Consider the following 27007-nt stretch of genomic DNA (forward strand, 5'->3'; position numbering starts at 1 on the left):
ATAATGGATAATCCAGAATTTGAAAATTTGAAAATAATTATGCACACAAATATACCTTACTCATAGTATAAACTACAATTTGACATGTTTCTTGAAATAAATATTGCATTTTAGAAAACAGAATATTTAATAGATCAGTATTACTGACCTATTACTTTTTTACTCCATAGGCACTGAAGCAGCACTTACATATTAAATTTTTCAAATTGTGTAAACTTCACTTTACTTATATTCACACATTAATGAACAGGTATGTTATAAATATTGAAATTTTGCCATTTGGTCTTTTATATGTACAAGCATGAATATTCTACAGAATCTTTGTCATTTTCAGAGAAATTCAGTCATTGGTACATGTCTATCCATTGTGTTTCTTATTATGAGATCGTTTCTTGCCACTTCTTCGTGAACTATCAGTGGAAACAAATTGAAACAGTTGTAACTGGTAGAATATCGGATGTGGATTTGTTTAAAGCTCTTTGTTTTACAGTAATGCAGATGAGTAGATGAAGTGGATGAAATGATGTACTTTTGGTCTCTCTGAGCTAGCCAGTGTGAAAGTCTTGTTGACAACCCAGATTGTTTGATTTGTAGCCCAACAGCCTTTCCACTATATGAATACATTTTCATTTCATCGTATCTCTGCCAAATGGTCAATTGTTTTTTCTTAAATTGTCCAGAATTCTAAAGTGCAAAGTCATATTGTGGGACTACATCTTGAACATAATGAGAACTGTAAGAAATCTTGGCTTTTAATCTCACCGTGCTGCTCATAGTTACATGTCACCCAGGGAATTCAGTTTGTCTTTTTAAGTTTTTATACTTTATCCATCCAGTAGAATTAATAATATTGGAGCCAGGGAAAATTTCTCCTTCCTCTTTTAGTTCTTCTGGCTATTCAAGTAATTCGAAGACATACAGCAGATTAACAAGAGAAAATTAAATTTTAGTATGTATGCGAGGGGAATTTACATAAGCATGAAAATTCCAAAGACAGTGAGGTAAAATGAGGAATATATGTCATTTTGGATTTAAGAGGAAGAAGTAAGCAAATCACAGGTAGATGAGAAAAAGCAAACATTTTGTAAACAAATTTTTGCAGGGCCACCCAGAAACAATGGGATACAAAGGAGACTCTAGCTAACAGATTTTTGCCTGGATCCTTTCTGTCTGCCATACCTCACATGTGCTAAAGTGAATCAGCTAAAGTTCTCTTCCTAAAGCAGGTTTTTCTGCCTGAATCTCTTTAAGAAACAGGGAGGTAAAACAACTCTTCTTGAGTTAGTTGGGCTTTAATTGTTTTCAGGTCAAAATAATCTGCTTGCCAGTGTGGACCATGCTGGGGAGATTTGTTTCTGACCTCTGCAATAACAATAGTTTCCCTTACTATCTACGATTGTTTGCAGATAAAGTTAATGTGTGTGTACTAGAAAGAGCAAAGATTTGGGGATTTAGTAGACTGAACTAACTTCATATTGGGCAAGTCGTGATAGTTCCCTAAACTTTAGTTTCTTAAATTGTACAACAGGTATATTAAAATGTAATTCAGAAGATTATTGTGAGACATTTAAGATACCACATGTAAAAGACCTGGTACACTGCTTAGCATTTACCCCTCAACATAGTAGCTATTCTCATCATTTCGTTGTCAACAAGCAAGTTAGGAATTTATAAGAAAAAAAAAAAAACTTCATTCAAGACTCAACTCTGCCAATTACATTTTATGAAACCTCAGACAAGTCCTTTACTTCTTCATTTTTAAACCAACCTGTAAGATGGATACAAGAACACAATCTGAGTCTGCAGGTGTTTGCTATGATTATATGAGGGAATATAGATAAAAGCATCTAGCATAAAACCTGGCACATAGGCTGCTTAATAAATGTTTATTGAATCTGAATTTAAGGTATATAACTTATCCAAATTGAAAATATTAATAAATGTCTTTACTCATCTGCAGGCATGATAACCCCGACTTAGATATGTTTCCAATTTTACATCTTTCAAATTACTTGTTCTTAAAGAAATTATTCATTTTTCTGTAATCTGTGTTAAAAGTCAGGTTCTTTAAAGAAGTGGCTCTGTATATGGGCCTCATATCTTTATGCAGGTTAATAAAGAGGCCAGGAATGTTCTGCAGGTTTCAGAAATCTGGTGGCTGTTTCTTTAACTCTGCAACTTAGACAGAAGACTTCTGTTTCTTTACGAGCACACTACAGTGAATATTTTGTCTAGCTGCAGGGGAAAAGCTTTGTCCTGGACTTTGCAGACAATAGCCTTAAAAGTAAAATGGTCTGCTTTTGGTGCCGGGAGGTTCAGGGGCCTATTGTTAGTGCACAATGGATTTCTATTGCTGCATTCCTGCTTTGCAAAGGTTTGTTAGCTTTTAATGACTGACAGTACTCTGTTGCAAATACCATATTGGCTGTGCCCTGTTTACATGCTTCTCAAGAATTTTTGTAGAGTGCTAGAAAAAAGAAATAGTGATGTTTGTTTGACCTACTCTGATAAGGTTTAAAAAAATAATTTCACTCATCAAGTATTTACTGGGAATGTAGAAACATTGGAAATCCTTGCAGAAGTATTTAAAGTTATCTTTAAAGCCTCAATAATCATATCGATTAATGTATAAGAAGATATTTACTGTTTTATTACTCATAGAATTGCCATCACCATTTTTAAAACAATATGGCATAAAAATAGGGATATTTTAAGAAAAGGTAAAAGTAAATTCTTTAGACTCTTTTTTCCTTAAATATGAAAAACGGAGATGTAAATTTTCTTACAAAGGGAAAAAATACACTTCACACATTCCCTAGGCAAATGTGCACATAGTAATTGTGGAGTGTGTGTGGGACTGTGTGTGTGTGTGTGTGTGTGTGTTTGCACCATACACACAATGTAAAGCAGTAATCATTCAGAGGGGTTTTTTTCCACTATTTTACTTTCTACAAGTTTTTAACATGTGAAAACAAAGCATTCCATATAGTTACAGTTATTCCAAGGAAAATTTCACCTTCACTTTGTTGAAAACTCCACACAGGCTTTGTGACCCTAATAGCTGATGGCTGTCAGATCTGAGCCTAAGAAAAGTAGGTAGCATTAGCTAAAGAGGAGGATGAAGATGCCTTAAAATGGGGGGAAAATTAACCAGTTTCTAATAATCATATGGTCTCTAGGCCAGACGGTCCCTTTGATAAGTTAACGTGTACTCCCTTTATGCTCCTGGTAGGGGGTAGACAAATGTCTGAACAAACACAAATACACATAAACATCAATGTGGAGAATGGCAGTGTATGTCTTAGATCTAGATAATAAGTGTGGGTATTGTTATTTAGATGGAGCATACTGGGACACTTATCTTTTAGTACACTCTATTTTCTAACTGAATGCAGTGCTAATCGTAGGATTGAAAGCCATTGTAATTGTGTACCCATCTAAATGCTGACAAGAATATACAATTACATTGTTTGGAACTGAGTTTAATGTTTGGGAGTTTTATTAGCATTTATATTTACTTATACATTAAAATTCAAACACAAAAGGAGAGGTCAAAACTGTGTGATATATAGAAACAAATATCAGACTAAAGCACAACTTTGCTCTCTAAAATATGTGTGCCTTGTCCCAATACAGGGCATTTTAAGAGTGTGATACATATCTGAAATAAGCAAATAATAGGTTTCCATTATAGATATTCCTCATTTCTCTAGATTTTGCAATCTTTGTAAAGCTTCTTTTATACTAACTTTTTTTTTTTTTAAATGTTCACAGTACTGGCAAATCTTGCCACAGTGTGCTTACTACCACACAATGTTAAACACATATTATAAAGTGGATGTAATTGTAAACACACAGAGGGATATAATTACATGTAGCAGATTTAAGAGCTAATTCTTTGCCTTTTTTTAACTCTGCATTTTATCAACATAATTATTTTTTGACTGCAGACTAACACCCTGAAATTGACAAGCATCCATTATAGCAGGAATTTATTCACCAAATTGAAAAACAATGAACCGCAGGTTTATATGTACCCATTGTCATAAAGAATTAGAACGGCTTTGTTCCGCAAGAGGAAAAAGCTAATGATTTTGAAACAGCAGGTGACAAAACACATTCTTTTTTCCTCCCCTGTTATCAGTTTGTTGATGAAGTCATTATGAACTGGGGCTTGGATAGGGATGGCCTTATTTTTAGCAGATAGACTTTTAATGAGCTCCATTGTAAAGGTAGTCATGTTGATTTGCTTATATATTTTTTTTCTTTACTTAGAAACCCCCAGTATTGAAAAGCTACTCTCAAAGGACTGGAAAGACAAGCTTCTTGCAATGGGATCAGGGAACTTTGGTGAAATAAAAGGTAATATGTTTGCAATTATTCTGATCTAAATGTACCAAAACGAAGCTAATGTTTAGGAATATGAATGGTGATGAAGTACATCTGCCCCCATCCCCTTCTGCCTTGTTCATTCTCTGTCTTTGGTGTTTCTTATTTCCAGCTTGAAAGTGGATTTTCTCTCTGTTCTCCTTGGATAAGCAGTGTGTTGTTTTAATAGAATAACCCCACTATAACTTTAATAGGCTTTGGTTTCCATCATTTTAAAAAATGTAAACGATTTATTTTATGAGTAGGAATGTATCTGCAGCAGGATTAGAAACTGCATATTATGAGATGATTTCATATATATTTTTATACATATACATTATATATATTATGCATACATTTATACATGCACATTAGAAGTATGAATGTGTATAATCTACATTTAAAGCCAGAAATGATGAATGGGGATAAAAGGTTGCTTTGTACTAATAAGGTTTGTTTTTTTTTTTATAAGTCAGAAATTACATACAACTAAGAGAAAGATTATACATGGACTTCAAATAATACTGAATATCCGTATTTTAATCAACTTTTGCTAATATCAAGGAGAGAAGATTTAATGTCTCATATAAAAATATAATCAAACGAGCCTTTAACACTAATTTAAAAGTGTGGTTTCTCATAATATAGTAGGCAATCTCTGGTTTTTGTTTGTTGCCAATAGGACACTTTCGATTCTGAATTCTAAAGGATTATTTTTTTTTAGGAAAAAACTCACTTAATTCATTAATATTAAAATATTTAGTTATATATTACTCCGTATATTTTATGAAAATGCTGAATCTCTAAAATATCACCAGATTTATATTAATATACATGTAGAAATAGGTGTATAAATAACTTATGTGTGTATGTGCATGTGTTTTTCCCAATGAGAGAAAATTGTCTCTTTAAGGCTCTAATACATTAAAGCATTTAGCAAACAGATAATGCATACATCGGTCTTCTCAAATATTTGGTCTACATGATACTAACATCTCAGGAATTTGAAACGTCCAGAAAATGTTTGACTGAATATTTCACTTTTCATCCATATATTTGTAGTTTACATATATTCAGGCTATAATTAGGTAGGTGCGAAAAGGTGGTAAGAGAATGAATATGTGCTGATTAACAAATTGAGTAACCGAAATCTATAATGGGATCAAATTGAAACAATTAATAATATGCTTTAAAGAGTTTGAAGACAAAGTTTAAAGAGAATAAGAAGTTTCTTTTTCTGAGGCAGCAGATCCTTTGCATTACTTTGTTGGATTTTAATCTATTTGCACCTGAGATAAAGGATTTACTTTCTGAGGTTCTGTATTCTCCTCTGACCTAGGTAATAACTGAGATTAGAGCAGAGAAGACCGCCTATTCCAAACCTTGTGATCTTATTCCATTGGAGGACAAACATTTTTCCCTCCCTTGTTTTCCTCACAAGTCAGACTTAAAAAGCAGCAACAACAGTGATGATAAGCTCAGAGGAAAGAAGCTCAGCTGTCCTTTCAGGCTTGCCTGTGGGGTTAGTTCAGGAAGCTATAGTACAGTCACAAAAGAAGTTTCTGTCTCTAATTTTGAGTTTTTTAAGCTTCACATTTGGAGCACAAGTTTGGTTATTGTCCTCTGGTTCTGTTCAAAAAGCTGTTTTCTGATGCATTTTAAAAGAAACTATAGATCTTTTTTTCTGTTGGAGGCATGGTTATTAGGTGCTCAGATCAGGTTTGGCAGAAGACTGGGAAAATTGTGCTGGGTTACTTTTCCTGCTGACTGCCCGTGACAGTTGCAATTACTATTCATAGGTTCATAGGTGGCTAGAAAGTGGAGAGGATACAATAGTGTACTGCACTCTGAGGGTAAATAAATTTGACTTAATGGTTGTTGGGGGGTCAGACATGATGATTATGCAGTGCCCAGGAATGTGGTTTTCATGCCACCTCAGGAGTTAGACAAGAATAATGGCTTAGCTGTTTGGCAGCCGCTTATTTATGAGGCAAATAAAGGTGTAAGTCTCATGTATGCGTATGCTGTTTTTGGTCAGAGAAGGGAAGGATAAGTATGAACTTTTTTTAAATCTGAAAATATGAACTTATTCTATTATTAGATGATTATTAATGATACTTTAGAATAATGTATCTGAATAGAATCTTTGCATATATTAGGATGTGTACAGCCTTTATAGTATTTACCAAACCTTCTCGTGGACTGAAACTTTTCTCTTTCATTCACACTAGTCAATTTTAATTTAACTTTATTTAGCTCCAGGAAAAATGCAAGTGAGTAGATAAATATGCACGCACGCATGTGTGTGTGTGTGTGTGTGTGCATGTGTGTGTGCAGGCACATGTTTGTGCGTGCGCATGTGCATGAACCTATTCTTGAATATCTAAGACTATAGCCAAGTGAGGACAGAGCTCAGTTCCTAAGTGCTGGCTTCGAGTTGCTGTGAGCGAATTACTTTGGGGGCATTTGACAAAGATTAAAATTACAGCTTGGCAAAGTTTAAAGAAGTGTTTCTTACTATTGCTATTCAAAAAGTAAAAATTATAAACTTTTAAAAGTAGGAGAAATAGATAGCATTTTGTCTGGATAAATTGTTGTCATACCTACTTAAAGTCATTTCATTTTTTAAGAAACAATATGAGTTTGTAAAGGTCACCACTCCAAAGTGCATATAATTATTTTTCCTGTTAGATTATTTTGCCTGTTAAAATTTATACTATTTTATGGTCTGGTACTTTGGAAATGTGAAGTAATTAGGTTTTACAGTTACATTAGAAACGATCCTCTAAAAACACACACAGAAAAAGGACACCAGTTCCAGTTTCGCAGAACAAAACAGTCTGACTAAAAAGCTCTGCTGACAGCAAACAATCAATATATGTTATAAACTGATTAGCTGCCTGGAGAAGTTATTTATTTCTTCTTCTCTGATCAGCCATACGGTGTAACTGTCCAGTTTACAGAGTTTTTTGCCCTTATCTATAGCAGAAGCACTGAATAAAAGTTGTGCAAAAGATGAAGAAATACCTTTTATAGCCTCATAGTTATTGAGAAGTGGGGAAAAAAACAGTGCCAGCAACTCCAGTTTGCAACCAATTGTGTCACACACTGTTTCAGCTAGCATGAAATTCCATTATACTGAATGTCATTGCATTGGCACTTCACCTGAAGACAGTACCTGGGGATCCATGGTAGCTTTGACTCATCTAAACAGATCATTTGTTTTTCAATAAAGTCATTGAAAATTGTTTTTTACTGACTTAAATTTATTTGTAGAATTCTAACAAAAATATCTGCATGTGAAATTCTCTCAAATATTTCTATCTTGATGAGGTTAATAAAAGAAGAGCATTGTTTCAGAGGTTTTCTGGCTAGGTTACTCAGAAACACCTAGATCAGTTTCTCTACCTGCCTTGTTTGAGGAATTTCTTAGAGCCTGATTACTTTCCCATCGGTATCTCTGGTAGACCCCTCTTACCCTGCTCGGAATGCGTTAACTTAGGTCAGCAAAGTATTGTATCTGATTTTAAGGAAAATGCCAGCTGCAGTTAGTATAATAAAAAATGGCTGTTTTTGAAAGCTATAATTTTGTTCTTTCTAGCAGTTGGGACATAAAGGCAAATACCTAACAGCTCTATAATGCCAATAATGGATTCAAGGATATAATCTATTCAACAATACTGTAGCCTTTCAGAATTCATGACTTAAAGACATTCTATGTGGATTCAACATGCAGATTAAAGTAGATCCTTTCTTAGGTGGCATAATATTTTGAGATAAAAGAGGTATATAGATTTAATATTTGGCTCGAAAGAGATAATTCATTAGACATTTTAAAAACAAGCAGGCTTAGAATAAGAATCAGATCCCAGGTAGTAAATCTGAGGGACAGAGTTTGCCTGCCTCTCTTGTTGGATAAGCGTGCCACTGAAAGAAGCTTTAGTTGTAAATTTAGACTGACTTAAGTTAGTTTTCATTCATTGTATTTTCAGTTCATTTAACAAATACCATTATTTGAATGGATCTGAGTTTGATTGATTGATTATCTCTTCCATTTAAATGTAAACTCTGTAAAGTAGATATTCTTGTCTGGCTTGTACACTGTACACTTGTACACGAACACCTGCGAGGCATATAGGAGGAACTCTGTTGATACATGCTGAATAAATGAAAGAAAAGAGCCAGTCACTTGAAGTAGTTCTCAATTGGGAGTGATTTTGCTCTACCAGAGGAAATTTGGCAATGTCTGGAGACATTTCTTGGTGTAATAACTAGGTGGGGTGTACTATCAGCATCTTGCCAATGATGCTAAACAACACAGCTCCTCAAAGAAAGAATTGTATTGAAATGTCAAAGGTGCCAGTTGGGGAAACCCTTACCTAGAGGAAGAATTTTCCAGGGGAAAAAAATGGAGTGCAAAGGACCTAAGGTGGGACCAAGTTTGCATATTGGTTTTAGAGGCACTCAAAGAAGGTCATGTGATTGAAGCATTTCGGCAGAAGAGAAACTGAGAGAGGTGACGCCAGAGAGAGTAGAGGCCTGATCATTCAGGGCTTTGTAAAGGTAAGGAGTTTGAATTTCATTCTGTGTGCAGTATACAGCTATGAAATGGTTTTATACAGGCATGTGACATGATTTTATTTACCTTGCTAAACATCACTCTAAACATTTGTTTAAATGATAGGTTTTAATAGAGGAAGTGGTAGAAGCAGGCAGAATAGTTAGAAAACTGCTGTAGTAGTCAAGGCAAGAGATAATGGTGGTCCTGATTAAGAGTTAGTAGTGCAAATGAAGATTCATAGACTGATTCGTAATATTGTCTAGGGATAGCAGGACTCCCAATGCATTAGATATAGAAGATGAGGCAGAAAAAAAGAATCCATTGTATGGATGGTGATCTCTCTTATTGAGATGGGGATGACTGAAGCCGGTTCCCTTTCCTCTTAACTTCTGTTACATTATATTGAGAAATGTTCTGACCTGTGCTTCTTCTAAGGAACCTATAGAACTAAAGGAATACCTCACGCCTGTATTATTATCATGTCTGTGGTTACTAGGCAGTAAGAAGAAGTGAAACATAGAATATATTTGTTTCTTACTTCAATAACCCTTTTTCCTAAGGGAATTGAAGCAGGACTAGCATAGATTAAAACACACATGAGTGCAAATAACTGAAAAAAATGAAGATAAATTCCTATCAATGACACACACACATATATAAACTCATACCATTAGCTAACTGAATCTAATGAAGCTAGTCCATACGTATATGATTTTGTCCCCATAGTGTTACATAATTGTATGAATCTTAAAATTCTGAATCTAAGTAAAGAAACGGTAACTTTTCTTTCGGTTTAGTGAGCCTCTGGGATCTTCCAATGATGTAGTTAATTTTCTTTCTTTTTTTAATCTAGGATGTTTTGTGACCATTACTGGTTTCTCCGATGCTTATAAATCACTTATTGGACCCTCCACACTCACTGGAAGATAATTATAAAGAATATGACGATTTAGAGATGAAGCCATAGGGCTTACTTCTTCATCTTGGTTTAGTTCTTTTATAAAAATAAGGAAAAATTTATTTTCCAAAAACCTAATTTCCTTGGTTCAACTCACACTTATGCAAGTGATAGATGATAAAACAGTTCACCATTTTTCTTGGCTACGTGGCATACCTAAACTTGAGAGTGGTTTAAAAAGAAGGGACTTTGTTCTTTATGCCATTCATTAAACAGTTTTAGATGATTTGCTGTATGCCAGGTGCTATAGTAGGTAATGAAGATATAAAAGTTGGTAATGTACAGTTGTTGCTGTCACAACTATCTCTGCTGACTTTAGAAGACAACTATGAAAACAAGATAATACAATATAATATTTAAGTACCATAATAAAGTTACATACCGTGTGGATTCCCAAAGAAAAGAACAACTGTTATCAATGGGAATAAGGAAAAGAATTGTAAAAAACAAGACACAGGAGCTGGAACATGAAGAATGAATATTTATGTAGTTAGCACTTATGAAGGGTAGCATTTTGGAAGGGTAGTAGAAAATTCAGTGTAGCTAGAATTTGGGATACACAAAAAAGTAGGAAGATTAGGTTATATTTTGAAGGACTTCATTCATTCTTAAGAATTAATTGACATTTTATTCTGAAAACAGTGAAGGTGTTTCAACAGAGGAAGACTAAATTTGTTTTCTAGGAAAATAATTTGAGTACCTTTTTAGAGAATAGGTCTGTAGAGGGAAAAATTAATGACAGGAAGTTCTATTAAAAATTGTTACAACAATTCATGAAAAAGAAGATGAAGAATGACAGTAGAGATAGAGGAGGAAAGTTGGAACAAGTGCTCTAAGTACTATATACAGCAGTGTTTGTTATATTATCACTTATGTAAAATAAATTTTTATGGGTTGAATTATGTCTTTCCAAACATTTGTGTGTTGAAAGTCTCCCCCCTAGTACCATAGAATGTGACTGTACTTGGAGATAGGATCTCTTTGGAGGTAATTAAGTTTAAATGGAGTCATTATGGTTGGCCCTAATCTGAGTGGTGTCCTCATAAGAGGAGGAAATTTGGGCACAGACATGTACAAAAAGAGATGATGTGAAGACACAGATGAAAGTGGGCAATTTGCAAGCTAAGGAAAAAGGTGTTTTTCCTGGAACATATTTTTCTGGAACATATTTTTTCCTTACAGTCCTCAGAAGGAACCAACTCCAGTGACACCTGGTCTTGGACTTTTAGCCAGTAAATTTAAATTTCTATTGTTTAAGCCACTCAATCTGTGGTACTTTGCTACAGTAGCCTTGGTATATGCTTAAATCTTTATTAACAAGTATAGGCTACCCAAGAAAATAATAATGGTGGTTTCTTTTGAAGGACAGTGTTGAGAGGGGATCTTTCATTCTATACACTTCTATAATTACTGGTTATTTACTCATGTGAAGATAATAATATTAAAAATATAAATTAATTAAAGAAAAACAAAAAATCTATTTTGAGGAAAAATTTTTATTTGTGGATAATAAGGATGGCTGGCTGAGAAGAGAATTGAGAATGACGTTAATATTTCTAGCTTAGAAAATTGATTGAGTGATAATGCTTTAAAAATTGGAGCAAAATATAGAGTTCCACCTTATACATATGAAATTTTAAAATTTCATATCTACACTTAGAGATATTTATCCTACATCCATAAATAAGTTGGTAGGGCTAGAAGACAAGCTTAGGGTTGGTATATACCTTAATATTTCATTGACTCTGAGACAGTGTCCATTGTAAGACTCAGAGAGTTTAAAAGACCCCAAATAATGGTCTCAGAATTGTTGAAATACAAAGTTTGAGAAATGAATCATATTAGTTAGCTCAAGGCCAAAAGAAAGGTAGACTGGGAAGATTTTGAGTATTTCTGAGTGGGCAGAAGAAGAAGAACCAGTAAAGACGATTGAGAAGAAAAGGTTAACTAAGTAGGAGTTGAAACAGAATTGAGGTGTGTTTGAGAAGTCACATGAGAAGGTCAAGATGAAGGGTGACAGGCTAAAGGTTCAAAAATTTTGAATTGCATATGAACTCTGAAATTAGATTTGCTTTAAATTTCAAATAAATCTTATTTACATCTATATTACTGAGACAGAAAGGTTTTGTTAATCTTTCATATATTGTTGCCAAAATGATATTTGTTTATACTTATCATCAAATAAGTATAATAAGTATATTTCTTTACATATTGGTATTATATCCGTTATTAAAATGCATAATGCCACCTTAAGCTTTTAAATTATTCTTCCACATATTTACATGAAATACATTTTTCTGAGTATGTAAATAATAGTAGTCATTGTAGAAAATTTTCTAAATATAAAAATATGAAAAAATATTAGAATGATCTACAATCTATCACCTAGAAATAGCCACTATTAATGTATTCATAAATTTTCTTCCACGTGCATGCATTGAGGTGTTTATACAGAAGTTTCATTTCTATCCAGCTTTTCTACCTAGCTTTATGTGATGAACAAGTTTCCATATCATTAAATATCCTTACGTACTTTTATCACAGATGCAAAATGATCTAGCATATGGATATTCCATAATTATTTGACCATTCCCATTCGATATTTAAGTTTTTCTAATATTTCATTTAAAACACTTATTAATACTTATCTTCATTTCTGATAGTTTTCTTGGGCTAGATTTTTAGAAATGACATTGCCCCCTTGAAGATTATGAGGATTACAAGACAGAATACGTATAACTCTTCCTAGTGTGTATCCTAGAATTGTGGTAGTAATTTACTCCTCTACTGACAGAGTATGAAGATGCACGTTTTACACTAATTTGAATATTTTCATTTAAAAAATATTCCCGGTATTTAGATTATTTAATATTAAGATTCTAATTACAGTAGTCATATACTTATTATGCTTAGAGTAAATATCCTTCTTTTAGATGTAATCCAAATATCTATTGAACACCTGCCCTGAATAAGGCTAGATTCTGGGAATAAGGAATATAAGCCATGATGCTTGCTTTATATTGACTCAGAATTTCTTTTCTGGATGTTTGCTCTCTGGCCAATTTTCTAAATTACATTAGAAACTTTATTTTCATTCCAAATGGGCACAGATAAATTATAAGCTACCAACTAGAGCTACTACTTCCAAAAAAAGCAAGCACACGCTTCTTCGGCATAAATTGGTAGGGAGAAATGCAGTGGAATGCAGAGGGTGACAGAGTTATAACAGAATCTTCTATCTAATTACATATACAGGTGGCAAATGCATTATTAAAATAGTGGTCAGTGTCTTATGTTTCAAATGAATATTGTATTTAAAAAGTATGTTCTCTTCTACTGCTAGTACTTTATCATAGGGATCTTGTCTATCTGGTGAATTTTAAGAGAACAATTAAAAGTGAAAATGTTTCTTTTTCAGTGAACTGCTCACATTTCTGGTTTATCAAATTAGTATTTTTAACCTGACTCAGACTGTTCACTGGCATGTTTTCAAATCTTGATCGTGGTATTTATTTTATTGCATTTATTTTATTTTTATTATTATTATTATTTAGATGAGACAACCCTTGGTTGACCTCACATATTGCAAGGACCTTGTCAGATTACAATCCCTTATTTTTAATTTTTTACGCCTACAGCACCAGGTCTTCCTAGGTGGTCTCCCATCCAAGTACTAACCAGGCCCAACCCTGCTTAGCTTCCGAGATCGGATGGGATCGGGATGGTATTTATTTTAAATGGTTGCTGAGACTGATCTGATTCTTGGATTTAACTGTAATCTTGGGTGACCATAATGTGATCTATTAGTTTTCCAACCACATTAATTATTTCATGATAAACTAAAGTTATATTCTCAAACTTCAGTATTTTCTGCGAGCTATATTCTATTTTTGAAGAAAGACTGAGTGGCATATATAAAAAAAAAAGGTCCAAAACTTGATTGGCTAATGGATTTTTTCCCTTTTTAATATAAGATTTCTTAGTTCTGATTTTTTAAGATTCTTTTTAAAGAATATCACTGATAGTAATACCTTGATTTCTTAATAATTATGGTTATTAAATTTTCATGTTTTTGTCTTGCTTCTTTATTTTGATTTAAAAAAAAACTACTTAGGTTCTTTTTATTTCTATCAGGCCCCAGCATAGAACATTAATAATAGTAGTAGCTAAACCTACAGTTTTGGAATTACTTGTAAAATAAAAGAGAAAAAAACTATATATATTATTACTTGTCACAAATTAAAAAACAATAAAAATATTCATTCATTCTGATGTTTAGTAATGGGTAAATAACCATCACAAATCTAAAAGAAGGTAAGTATATGTTTGAGTGTTGAATCTTATATTTGGAATAGTCCTATGTACGACAGAATCATTGTCATTGAAAAATCACTGTCTTCTCATTTCTCCTTTCTTGTATGTTTTATTGTCATATTATTTTCAGGGACTCCCGAAAGCCTAGCTGAAAAGGAGAGGCAGCTCATGGGTATGATCAATCAGCTGACCAGTCTGCGAGAGCAGTTATTGGCGGCACATGACGAACAGAAGAAACTGGCTGCATCTCAGATTGAGAAACAGCGCCAGCAAATGGAGCTGGCCAAGCAGCAACAAGAACAGGTGAGTACAAACTAGAGACACAGTCAGATTCCTTAGGCTTTGTTTTCCCTGCTATTTTTGTCACCTTTGTAGGCATACAAAGGTAATTAAATCGTCTCCTCCATGCCCCCACGTAAATAAATAAAAAGGCAAAACAAAGCAGACAAAAAACTCTGACCTGAAGGAGGTTACCGGCTACTTTAGTGGTACGTAACGTGAAAGTAATTATAATCAAGGTGAAATGCCAAGAGTTCATGAGAGAAATACCAAAAATAACCATAGAGAATCCAGAGAATATTTCCAGTCAGGAACATTTTAAAAGATTTCATTAAACAGATTTTCGGTATAAGCTTTGAAGAATAGGTAGGATTCATCTACTACAGTAAAATTTCAATTATAGGGCAAGAATATTAGATAGGAGGATACCATAATAATTTAAATAAGAAAGAACAAGAATCTAAAGTAGACGCAGTAATGAACATGGAAAAAAAAAAAAAGGAATAAAAGCCTTGACTAACGCAGGGATTTCACCAAAGAATTATGGTTACTTGAACTTTTTGAGTGGGCAAAAGGGAGAAAGAAAGTCTTGAACCTGACTAGTAAGGCAAGTCAGGGAAAGGCTAGCATTAGAAAAGAAAGTGGCTTTATTATGTTGAATTAAAGCTGTTGTCAGGTTGTCGTCTGAAAGGACCTAGACACAGGTAGAAATGTCAATCAACAGTTTGAAAGAGAGGGGTGAGCTAAATGTCATATATTATCTACATAGAAATGGTACTTTAAACCACTGGAGTAAATTAGTTTTATTCATTTGATCAACAAATAGTAATTGTGCTGCTTATGTGCCAGGCATCGTGCTAACTGCTGAGGCTACCTCAATTAACCAGAAAGACAAAGAAAAAGAAATTAACAAAATAATTTCAAATAGAGATAAGTAAATTGAAAAAATGTAAGAAGAGTAATTTTATAAATAGTTATTGGTATGGCAAAGAAGTGGTTCTTAGATTGAGTAGTTGGATCTGGCAATTAAGCTCAGATCTAAATGACACACAAGAAATAGCCATATTAATATCTGGGCACAGTGTTTCATGCAGAGGAATGGCAGATTTATAAGCCTTCAATTAGAGTAGTGGTGATACCTTGAGAAACTGGAAAGGAACTAAAGGCAGATCCTTTGGAGATACTATATATAGCTGAATGAGGAAAATGAACATACCAGAATCAAGAAGCTACTAGGCTTGTCATTTAGATTCTCATCATTGGCCTTTAAGACTGTGGCTTCTGTGGAGCTTTAGTAGCAGAAATGAGACAATAAGAATTGACATATAAAAGAATTGGTATGTAGTGCTAAAGTTGTGGCAATGCATAAGAACTGTTACTTGAAGAAAATTGGTAGTAATGAGAAGGGAAACTAGAGGGTGTTATAGGGCGAGTACATCTTTTCCAGGGCTATCTCCCTTTAACATGTCATGTTCTGAGCTCAGTCTACTCATTATCCTAAATGGAGGAGAACCATTATTTAGTCAAGGATATTTGTGTGTCCCCACAAGTACTGCAAAATCTTCTAAATAGCTTTCAAAGTATAAACTAGCAGAGTTGAAAGAAGTAAAGAAATATTCAGATTATGTTTAAGGAGACCCCTTTTCATCCAGTGTACTCTACTAAGTGGTTCATTTCTGCTTGATAGATGATATTTTATTTTTAGTGAAATAGCTCATCATTTTCCTTAAAGATGTATTTGGCTTGTTACTGGCTATGGTCCATATTCCTCTTGCTTTACCCGTATAATAAAACAGTTCAGAATACTTGTCTATGACAGTCTAGAAAAATACCACATTTTTCTTGTGTGTTTTCACTCTTAATACCTTCAGACATCTTAATTCTAGAAAATTCTAGGAGCCTCTGAAACTATACTTCAGATGGTGATATTTCTTTGTAGAAAATCCCTACTTTGGTGGGTCTTAGGGCTCAAATCCCTCCTTTTGGGTCTGATTATCCTTAAAAAAAATCTGAGCAGTCACTAATGGAGAGCAAGTTTTCTCTCTTTCCCTTTCACATTCTGTTGGATCTCCAAATACAAAGGATTCTAGAATCTTTTACTTTCTCTGACACTCTCCTTGGAACTTTAGAAATCCTGTGTTCTTCCAGAATCCCTTCCCTGTATTGGAGAGATGCCAAGCAATGATGCCTACACAGCCTGAGAGAAGATAGCTCCTGGTAGCTACAGGTCAGGTTTCTGGAGCCTAACCTGCCCTCCATGGAAGTCCCTCTCCACCACGCAGCGCTGGCATGCATAGTCACCACTCCTGTGGCCACCAATCTTTTCATCAGGGCACAGGGAACTCTCTGAAGGGCACATAGTATTTATTCTTTAAGATTCAGGCTAGGTTTATGTTCTCTTGAGAACTCCTTTTCTGATGTTCCTCCTAACACTCCCTACTCAGTATAGCGTGTCCCTACTCTGTGCACTCTAACCTTCTTGCTATAGCCCTTAGAGATGCTAATGAACCTATCTACTGATCAGCCTTTCCACCAGACTCTGAGTTTCATTTCATTTTTATCTATTCAACAAATATTTATTGAGCACTGATTTGATGTTAGTTTCTGCTCTAGTTACTGGGCTACAACAAAGAATAAAACAGACAAAAATCCTTCATGTGTTGAATTCTAATTGGGAAGAGATAGACAATAAGTAAAAAAAATAAAAATAAAAAGATAAAATATATTATATGTTGATAAGGATTATGGTGAAAAATATAGCAGAGAGTCAGGGACGAGGGTGCCAAGTAGAGAGATAGGCTCTTTTAAAATGAGTGCTCAGAGAAGACCTTATTGACAGGGTAATATTTGAGCAGAGATTTGTAGGAGGTGAAAAAGTGAGTCATCTAGGAAAAGACTGTTTCGTATGGAGGGGAAGACAAGTGTTTCATATGGAGGCTCTAAGGCAGAAGCATCCTTGGGAAATAGGAAGATCCTTGATGTGTTCAAGAGACAGGACTGCAATGTGCCAAGAGTGGTGTGACAAAGGACAGAGAGAAGGAGGAGAAGAAGTCAGAGGTGACATGAAGCCAAATCATATTGGACTTGCAGATACTGGCTTTTACTCTGAGTGAGACAAAGTATTTTGAAAAGATGAGTGACAAGACACAACTTATATTTCAAAGGATCTTTTCAGATGCTGGTTAATAATTGGCTGTAGGGAGCAAGGGCAGAAGCAGAACGAGCAAATAGGAGGCTTTTACAACAATCTAGGCAAGATGCAATAGTAGCTTGGAATGGGAAGAAGGATGGAAGGGTACGAAGTGGTCAGTTTCTTGATAAGTTCTTAAGATGCTGATAAGAGGATTTAATTATCAGCTAAAATATTGGTATGTAGGGGAAAGGAACTGGACTTAAGGAAAAAAGCAATATTTCTTTTTCTACCATCTGTGTTCCTACCTTTCTGGAAAAAAAAAAAAAAAAGATTTTTTTTTTTACCATATTCCTAAGGTAGAAGAAAGCATTAAAATAATCTTAATTATACCAATATCCATAAGGGACATAAAAAGTATATTGTGCAGCCACGTAGTTCATCCCCTTCATTTTGCTTCTTTATTTTTATTCATAGTAAAGGACTATGTATGTATCAATTGCTTTCCTGAATTTTTAGCTTTCTGTTACTGAAGTTAAGGGATATACTTTTTTAATGAACATGAAAATGATTATAATATGAGAATAAGAATTAGAGCTTATTTATGAGTGTGATATTACATTCTTACCAGGTTTCCTACCTTATATGACACAACTGTTAAAAATTTTCTTCTCATCTTTTCAATCAAGCATTCTTCATCAACTATTCATTCTGTACTCCTTTTGCTCCAGACTTTTTCCAAATGATGAGCAAAATGTACATGATCCCTAACCTCACTGCATTTATGGATTTCTACCTAGGAGACAGAAAGATGTTAATTAAAACAAAAATAAATAAATAAATATAAAATCATAGCATGCTGTGTATTAAATAAGAGGATATCTTATCAGAGTAAATTATGGAGTGATCGTTCTAGTCCCTGGCTTGGAAAACAGTTCAGATGACCACAATGAGGGCTAAGTCCTGAGTTTAGTTTTGAAACTGTTGAATTTGAAGCACCTTTGAGAATGTTATTGGATAAATGGGTCTGAGGCTTACAGCAAAGGTCTAGGCTAGAAAAATAAATTTACAATCACTTGGCACATACATGGAAGTAGGTACAGAAGAAAAATCATTGAGTCTAGAATTAAGCCTTATAGAACTACAACAGTAGATGGCTAGACAGAGCCTTTGAAGGTCATTGAGAACGAATAAACCGAGAGGTAGAAGCAAAACTAGGAAAATGTGATGTCCTAGAAGCCAACAAAGTAAGTTTGGGATCACTGAAGTTTGGGATCACTTAAGTGTTGAATTCTGATGAAAGGTTAAAAGTTGAAGACTAAAAACACTTCAGAATTTAAAAAAATGGAAGTGATTGGTGAGTATATTAAGAATCATTTTAGTAGAGAATGGGAGCAGAAACCAGAATGGAGTATATTGAGGAATTGGCAGTTTAGAGGTTTGAGGGAAGCAGAAATGAGGACAGTATTTACATTAATCAAGCAATCAATAAACAACCAAACAAAGCAAAAGTACCAAAACCTCACTAAGGAATAAAACATCTTACAAAACTCTGTGCTATGTTGAACTTTTTGGTCACAACTCCCTGTTTATGCAATACTCTCATAGAAAAGAGTCGAAAATGTCAAAGACAGTAACCTTTTTAATGTATTGCCAGGAAGCAGGATTTTTAAAACTCTCAACATTTCTTACTGATTGGATCACTGATGTGCTATATTCGTTTTAGGCTAAATAATAATAATAGTAATAACAGTTTCTGAAGACTAAATGTCTTATTTGATCCTACTTAACGATGAATTGCTGGTACCGTAAGGACACAGGTACATCTATATGCATCATCTTAATCAGCATCAAATCAAACTTTGAGAAATAGAATATTGGTAATTTCCCCCTGGAACTACAGTGCTCTTTAAAAATAATTTTTATGTGCAATTTCTCCACAGATTGCAAGACAACAGCAGCAGCTTCTGCAGCAACAACACAAAATCAATTTGCTTCAGCAACAGATCCAGGTCAGAAATCATAATTTCATACTTATGTCCAATTAAAAATTACATAATTTGTTTCTCAGTCTTAGGTGGACCCAACTGAAATGACCTCTAAAGTAAAAATTGCTTTCAATTTAATTCATGACACGTTGCCTCCTGTGGCTCTCTGCCATAGGCCCTCCTGTGTCAGGGAGCTCCAGTCTAAGCAAGCTGACAGTAATTTTCATCCTATATTGAAGGGAAATTTATTAGAAATGTTTCATTTTCTCTATTTTTTTAATGTTTAAAATGTGCCTGTAAGTGTTCTTAATGAGGGAGTTGCAGGGGGACCAAAGCAGAAAGGTACAGCAGTGTTTCAGCTAGCAAACAGTGGCAGAGAGAACGTTTTACTGTGTGCTCAAGAGCCATGTGTGATAAAGGTGGAAGTTAGGGAACGTAATGACTTGGTGTTCAAGTAGAATTTCACCCTTAGTGTTGCTGGAAGAAACCAAGATGGGAGGCTTTCTAACCTCCATATTTTTCCTTTGTGGAAATTTGCAATGTTGAAGAGCATCAACAAAGAAGGAAGAAAGCAGCTGTATTGGTAACAAAAGGAAAAAGTAGTTTTCCAGGGATATCACTTGCTAGCAGCATGAACTTCTTTGACAAAATTTGTATCCCTTCCTGAAAATTCCCTTTCTGAAAGCACTTATTTCATAGAGCATTTATGAGCATTTCATGAGGTCATAGATGGAGAGCTTTAGTGTAGTGTCAAGGCACATAGTAAGTGTTCAAGACATACTTGCTATGACTAGCAAGAAAAGGAATCTAATTCATGGAGCTATGCATCCAACCCTATGTAACATTCTCCATCTGGAAGCAAATGTTAGATTCGCAGTCAGATTATCTGGGGAAGAATCCATCATTCTCTTGAAGTTATATTTTGAGAATCCAACATATTTTATTGAATGTAAATATCATAAATGACAGAGGCAAACATGTCAAAATTATTTTATTTGTGGGCTAATCATGTTTAGAATTTTTTGCCAACAAAGTTTATCTAATTGGGTCAGGTTCACTTAATTACTTTGCCCTGGATTATATAGCCCAATCAAGGTTTACTCATTCTTGTTCCACCTGAGATTTTAGTGAGCTGGTCGCAGCTTCAGTGAGACAGAGAAACATCAGTGAGATGATCCAACCAGGAGTCTTTGCCTTCTTTAACTGTAATTATGAGCAGCACATTTCTAATGTGATATGATCCATCTGTTCAGATCTGGAGTGTGGTAGTTCACTTCAGTGGTTTAAACTGTTCATTGGATTTCCATGTTCAGTCCAAGTATGCTAACTTTGAATATAGTTTTAGTTGACAGTTCTGCTTATCTACATTTCAAATGTTTTTAATTATTAAAAACCTAAGTTAAAAAAATGTTTTGGCAGTCTCTCATTGTAAATAAGATACAATTCTATAATCAGTGAAATGGCTTTTTGCAAAATCACTTGGTTTTACTGTAATTTGATGAGGGTACCAATGGTTTTAAATTTTTATAATTTTTATGAGACTGAGAGTGTCTTTTGCTAAACATAATTTCAAAAATATATATAAACCCATATTATAAACATGAAGAAGGCCCAATAAGCTTGGTTTTTGACCATTTAAATTTAACCAACACCTTCAGAACTTTTTTGGAATTATTCCACAATTATGACCACTACATATATAATGTGGATTTTAAGCTCACTCATAATGACAAAATGTTGAAATGAATGGATTCTTGCTCCAGATCAGAGAGCATTATAATTTATGTCAGAGCATTTAAAAAATAAAGTGCATTAAAAATTACCTGCCCTAAAAATGATAGACTAGAGAAACTATGTTCCAGAGAGCTGAAGCCACGTTTAATGACTTGCCCAAGATTATACAACTAGTTATAGGTAGAACTAGGATCAGAAGCAAAATTTTCTGACTCTCAATAGAAATTTTGCTGAGTAAGAGAAATTTAAAAGTTTAGCATATCTATTTGATCGAAATGTTAAGCTCCTGGCCTCCACTAGTTTGCAGGGTGAAAAACAACCAACCAACCCTGCTGCCCCTAAAGGAAATAATGTCACACTGATGGTAATTTGAGGAAAACATCAATAGAGATTTTGAGACATTATATCTGTGTTTGTCTTCTTTCTAGTTTTAGTACAGATAAATGTTACTGACAGAGTCAAAACCCATCAAGCTATTATTTTTAAAAAAAGAATTTGGAAAGTAGGGAATGTTTAAGGTAAAAAAATAAGTACTGAGCAAGATTGACAATCTGAAAGGAATTCATTTTCACAGCTTCTAGTATATTCACTAACTAAAAGCATAGTTCTAAAGCATATTGTATAAATTGTTAATTTGGGGCAGTCTTACAAGCACTTAATAGTTATAAAAGTCACAATATATTTAAAATCGTCTGTTGAGAGATTGTTCAAACAGTTATGGGAAACACTGATGTAGTGGCATGTGTAGAAATAGAAAAATGTAGAACAGATCCTGTTTTTTCTCACATAAATCCTTACCATATCTTTTTTAGAATGTTTTCTCTTTTTTTCTTCTTTCTACTTCCTCCTTTTCCTTGGCAGCATAGGACAAGGAGGAAGAAGAGTAAAAGTCAAACCTGCTTTAGTGAAAGGCAAATCAAATTTATAACAAATTTATTGTAAAATGTATTTTTGTCAATGCATACATAATCAAATGCTCACATAAGAATTCACCATAGATTAATTTTCTTTGATATCTGGAAATACTTATGTGATATATTTAAATTTTGATCTACTTCTTGTTTCTTTCTTAAATATGGAGCCTTAAGATGACATAGAAATAAACATACCAATTTACTTTGTTCACCGTTTGCATATTCTTTGATGTGTTGTACTGTTGTTGCTTTGGACCTTAGAAAACAATGCATTCCAGTTCCTTTATTGATAGAAGTGTGAACTTCAATGCTTCTGGTCCACAGTTATGACCACCTTTAAAATTTTTGTTTCAATTTTAAATACATAAGACACTAACTTGGTCTAAGTATTGGTAGAGGCATGCAATTAGTTGGGTTAGACAGATCTGCTAGATGGGTTATATTGATAAGGTAAGAAAGTGGACAAATTTTCACCCTTGTTATGTTCCTCAACATTTTTCTTATTCTTTTACCGAGATTTCTTTAAATAGAGGCTAATTTAGACATCTTTATTTCATTCGAAGTACACGTGAATCAATTTTCAAAATATATGAACAAGTGTGTATTTGCGTGTATGCATATTCACCATTCACATATTCTAATGACGAGGTTATTTAAAATTTATTCTGACCTGTTAATTCTATCTTTTTTCAACTCCACATGAAAAGAGTGGTGGGAGATTTTACTCTATATTTATTTGAAGAGAAAAATGCTATAAGAATTAGCAAATTAGCCAATTTTATTTAATAACTCAGGCTCAATTCTTTATGAACTGTCACTCTTTAAAAAGCAACCGTAGCTCTAAAACTGCCTGATTGAATTAAAAGCTCAATCTACATTACTTCCTTATGAATGAATACTTGATAGAGTTATAGTTGTCTTTCAGGTTTACTCACATGACTCATGGTTCAAAGATTTAAGAAAGTTTTTGTTATTCTTTGCAATTTCATAAATTATTTCATTCTACAAGTAAAATGGTGTCATAATAACAGTAACATCTCACCTTTTCTCAAGAACATTTGTTCATTTCTTTATGAGACTTAATTTTAGGAACACCAAGAAGTTTCAGTCTTTTTTTTTCTATTATTTGGTAATGTTTTCCTTTAAATATTTATTACTGTTCTTAAAAATATAGAACACTTTTACATTCCTACTTACTGTATCTAGCTAAATTTTAATGCTCATAAAATATAAGGTGAAATTTATAAATATTTCATAGAAAAATATCTTCCTAGATTTTTTTGAGGATAACTTTTATTTTTTACTCTATTGTTTATACTACTGTGCCCATTTTAATTTCCTGAGTAATCTCTTTTACGTTAATTCAATCTATTTCTAATACTGATACTTAGGTGGTTTATATTTCCAGTAATGATCCTAAAACAATGGTTCATCTTGACCTGATTCACTGTTACCAAAACCTTTTAAAGTAAATGAATATGACCTCTAGTCATCCATTATGGCAACAAACTGAATGTTCCTAGAGACTCAAGTTGCCTTTTATCTTGAATGGGACAGGGTTTCTATAGCTTTGGGTGTGTATGGTGGAATTATGTCCTAATTTTAAATTTCTTACTTTTTTAAACAATACTTAGTAGAACTAAATGTTCTTATTAACATTTAATAGTGCTGGTTCAAAAACATGTTTTGCTATGAAATATATTTAAGATATTTTTAAGGGCAAATTTAAAAATATTGTCTTGTCAAGTACATATTGGTCATGATTCCCATACTGGAAGTTCAGTGTTTGAATTTTCATAAGGGATTCCACAAATTTGTTGCAGTCCCCCTTCTGATAAACTTGTCCAACTATTATTATTCATTATGTTCTCTTGGGGGCTAAGAATTGGTATTTAATAACTTCTGTCACTGTGTGTTTCTGATTAATAAATAAAGCATATGTAGGTCTAGTAATAGTTTGGGGCAGCTGATTCTGTTTGGAGCTAAGGATAGCACAAAGGACAAATTTCTGTTCCTGTGTGTTGTTAGTTGGCCAGTGTATATTCCACAGGATGTAGGAAAGAGCTTGGTTCTTTAGATGATATATGATTATATTTAACTATATGAAATACAATTTCAATTGTATTAAATGGATGGAGAGCAGGTTTTCTGGAATTAGGCATACCCAAGTTCAGTCTCTGCATCTTCACATTTTATCTGCTGTGTGATCTTGGGAAAATAGCTTAATTCCTCTGAGTTTCATTATTCTTATCTATTAAACGGGAATTATAATATTTAAACCACAACAGGTTAATCCGAGGATTAAATGGGATCATTGCTGGCATGTAGTGAGCACACAATGCTGAAAGTTTGCCTAAGTCATTAGAACAAAACTTGTTCTTATGTATTTCTGATGATAGACAATTTAATTAATTTTAACAGCAAAAAGAATTTCTAGGAAAAAAAAAATTTAATCTACATGGCAGCAGCCACTGAAAACTGAAAATTCAGTGTTCCAAATTCATGACTTTAGAATTACAAGAGATTTTTAGAAAGCTTTTATTTAGACCTATCTCTCATTTTGACATTTGTAAACTGAAAACAAGTAAGGTTAGATTTCTCCAATGTCAACATAAGTTGTTACTTGTGGAACAATGGCTGGCTTCCAAGTTTCTCAGTCTTGGCCCAGTTCATTTTTATTTCACTGATATTCTACCATTTAAGGTTTAATGACCCAAAGTTTTAAAATGAGTTTTCTTTCACTGGGAACTTATTTCTACAAAGTAAAAATACAATTTGACTTATGTACAATTGAATGACTAGGTTGCAGTCATGGGCTCAACCAATTTGTGACAAAGGTTTCATTTTATTGGAGCCAAAGTTCTCTGAGCTCATTAAGAGTTTTGATAATTCTTGATAAATTATTATGCAGAATGAAATCTATTGAAATACAGTATTGAAAACATAGTAACGTTAAAGGTGAAATAACAGTACCTGCCTGACCTGCTGTTTTATGATTTCTTTCTCTGAGTGTGGTAAGTTGAAACATTTTACCCATCTCAACAAGACCCCACACACATACATGAGCACAAAGAGATTGGAAAGTAACCTTGTATATTTAGGAAACTGGAAATGCCAAGAATAAACACGGGCAATTAAGGTAACATTTCAACCTGAGAAGGAAGTGCATTAACTCCTTGAGCTCGGACTAATATTTTGCCATATGAAATAAAATATGCCACAACTGGACAGAATAAAGTTCTTGGCATTCAGATAGATTGTTAGAGGAGAAAATATGGAAATACAAAGAAGTAGCTTTATGGATGACTTTCCTGTCTCTCTTGCACTTTCTGGAAGCAGAAAGATAGGTGAGAAGACAGGTGACCTCTCCTAAAAGAGCAGTGATGCTAACTGCAGCTCTGTCTGTCCTTTTACTCAGAGGGAGCCACTTTTAAATCCTTTTAGCATTTAAAAAAATACATCTCCATGTAATTATTTAAGGACAGAATTTCAGTTATGCATATCATTTCTCTATCCAGATAAGTCTGTCTCTAGATAGAGATAAGATAGATTGATAGGCATATCTATTTTATTTTTTATTGATATAGCACATGCCACATGGCTAAGAATACAGGAGAGTAATGAAAGCAGCCTTCTAAAGCAGCCTTCTAAAGCACAGTGCCCAGGCCTTTTATTCAGGAGGAACCACTTTAAAATCTTTTAAGTTTTTATTTTAATACTCTTCTAGTATTTACTTGTATAATATGTATAAAAAATTTAATTATAATGCTATTTATGACTTATCAGCTTTAAATAACATTAACTTGGAAACGAAGATTTGCTTGGTTTTTGTATTGCCTTCCTGACATCCTCTCCTAATCCCCTCCTTCACCTCACAATATAGTTATATATGTCTTTAAGTTCCTCCAATATATATGTTTAAATTTTAGTTTACTTACACATCTTTTCCTATTCTATTAACTATAAATAGTGTCTCTTGACACTTGCCTTGTCAGATGAGATGGCATCTCTCTTCTCTCACTCCCAACTGCCAATTTCCATCATCTCCATGTTTACTATAAATATACATGTGTATGTGTGTGTAGGTATACATGTATACACACATAGCTATTTGCTTTACCAATTGTTTAATACTAAAATTTGAAGATCAATAATTGGTGTTTACATTAAAATATGTATATATTGTTTTCCGAATAGTCTAAATAGGGTACTCCTTATTTCCTTTCTATGTAGCTTTGTGCTTTCCGATTGCCTTTGTTTTTTTCCTCATGTTATTTGCCTTATTATTTCCATAAATTCTCAAGAGTAAATCAAATCTCCAGAATCCCCTTTTTCCTTGATATCTGCTTCCTTGTTCTCTGTCCTCCTGCTTTCATCTAGATTGATTGGTTCAGCTGATATTTTTGGATGTCCATTTATGACTTTCCAAGACTGGAATCATTATTTTCTGTATTGTTCTTCTTGGTTTATCCCCTTGTTTTGCTCCAGAACCACGTCAAGGAACTTCCCAAAAAAAAAGGAAGGGCAGGGGGATACGGAGGATATGAACTTCTTGGGATAAAAATGTTTAAAACATATGCATGTGTAATAATGTTCCATTTTACCCCCCTACCACCACCCCCCACACCCACGCACTTGATTAACAGTTTGGCTGCAAATAAAATTCTGAGTTGGAAATCATTTTCTTTATATTTCAAATCCATTAAATTCATCATTTTCTAGCATCTATGAGAAATTCGATGTTGATTTAATTTTTTGTTG

General features: G+C 33.7%; 1 protein-coding gene across 15 annotated transcripts in view; it reads left to right on the forward strand.

Annotated features, from left to right (window-relative positions):
• SOX5 (SRY-box transcription factor 5) overlaps window positions 1-27007 on the forward strand; it is a 907668-nt gene that overhangs the window by 699433 nt on the left and 181228 nt on the right. For all 15 annotated transcript variants that reach the window (XM_039882498.1, XM_039882492.1, XM_039882491.1 and 12 more), the window contains 3 exons: window positions 4276-4362; window positions 14332-14504; window positions 19554-19622. In XM_039882498.1, the coding sequence (XP_039738432.1) occupies window positions 4276-4362; window positions 14332-14504; window positions 19554-19622 (329 nt within the window). The remainder of the gene's footprint in view (window positions 1-4275; window positions 4363-14331; window positions 14505-19553; window positions 19623-27007) is intronic.

The sequence above is a fragment of the Pteropus medius genome, unplaced genomic scaffold (assembly GCF_902729225.1).
Source record: "Pteropus medius unplaced genomic scaffold, Ma_sr-lr_union100, whole genome shotgun sequence".
NCBI classification, from domain to species: Eukaryota; Metazoa; Chordata; class Mammalia; order Chiroptera; family Pteropodidae; genus Pteropus; species Pteropus medius.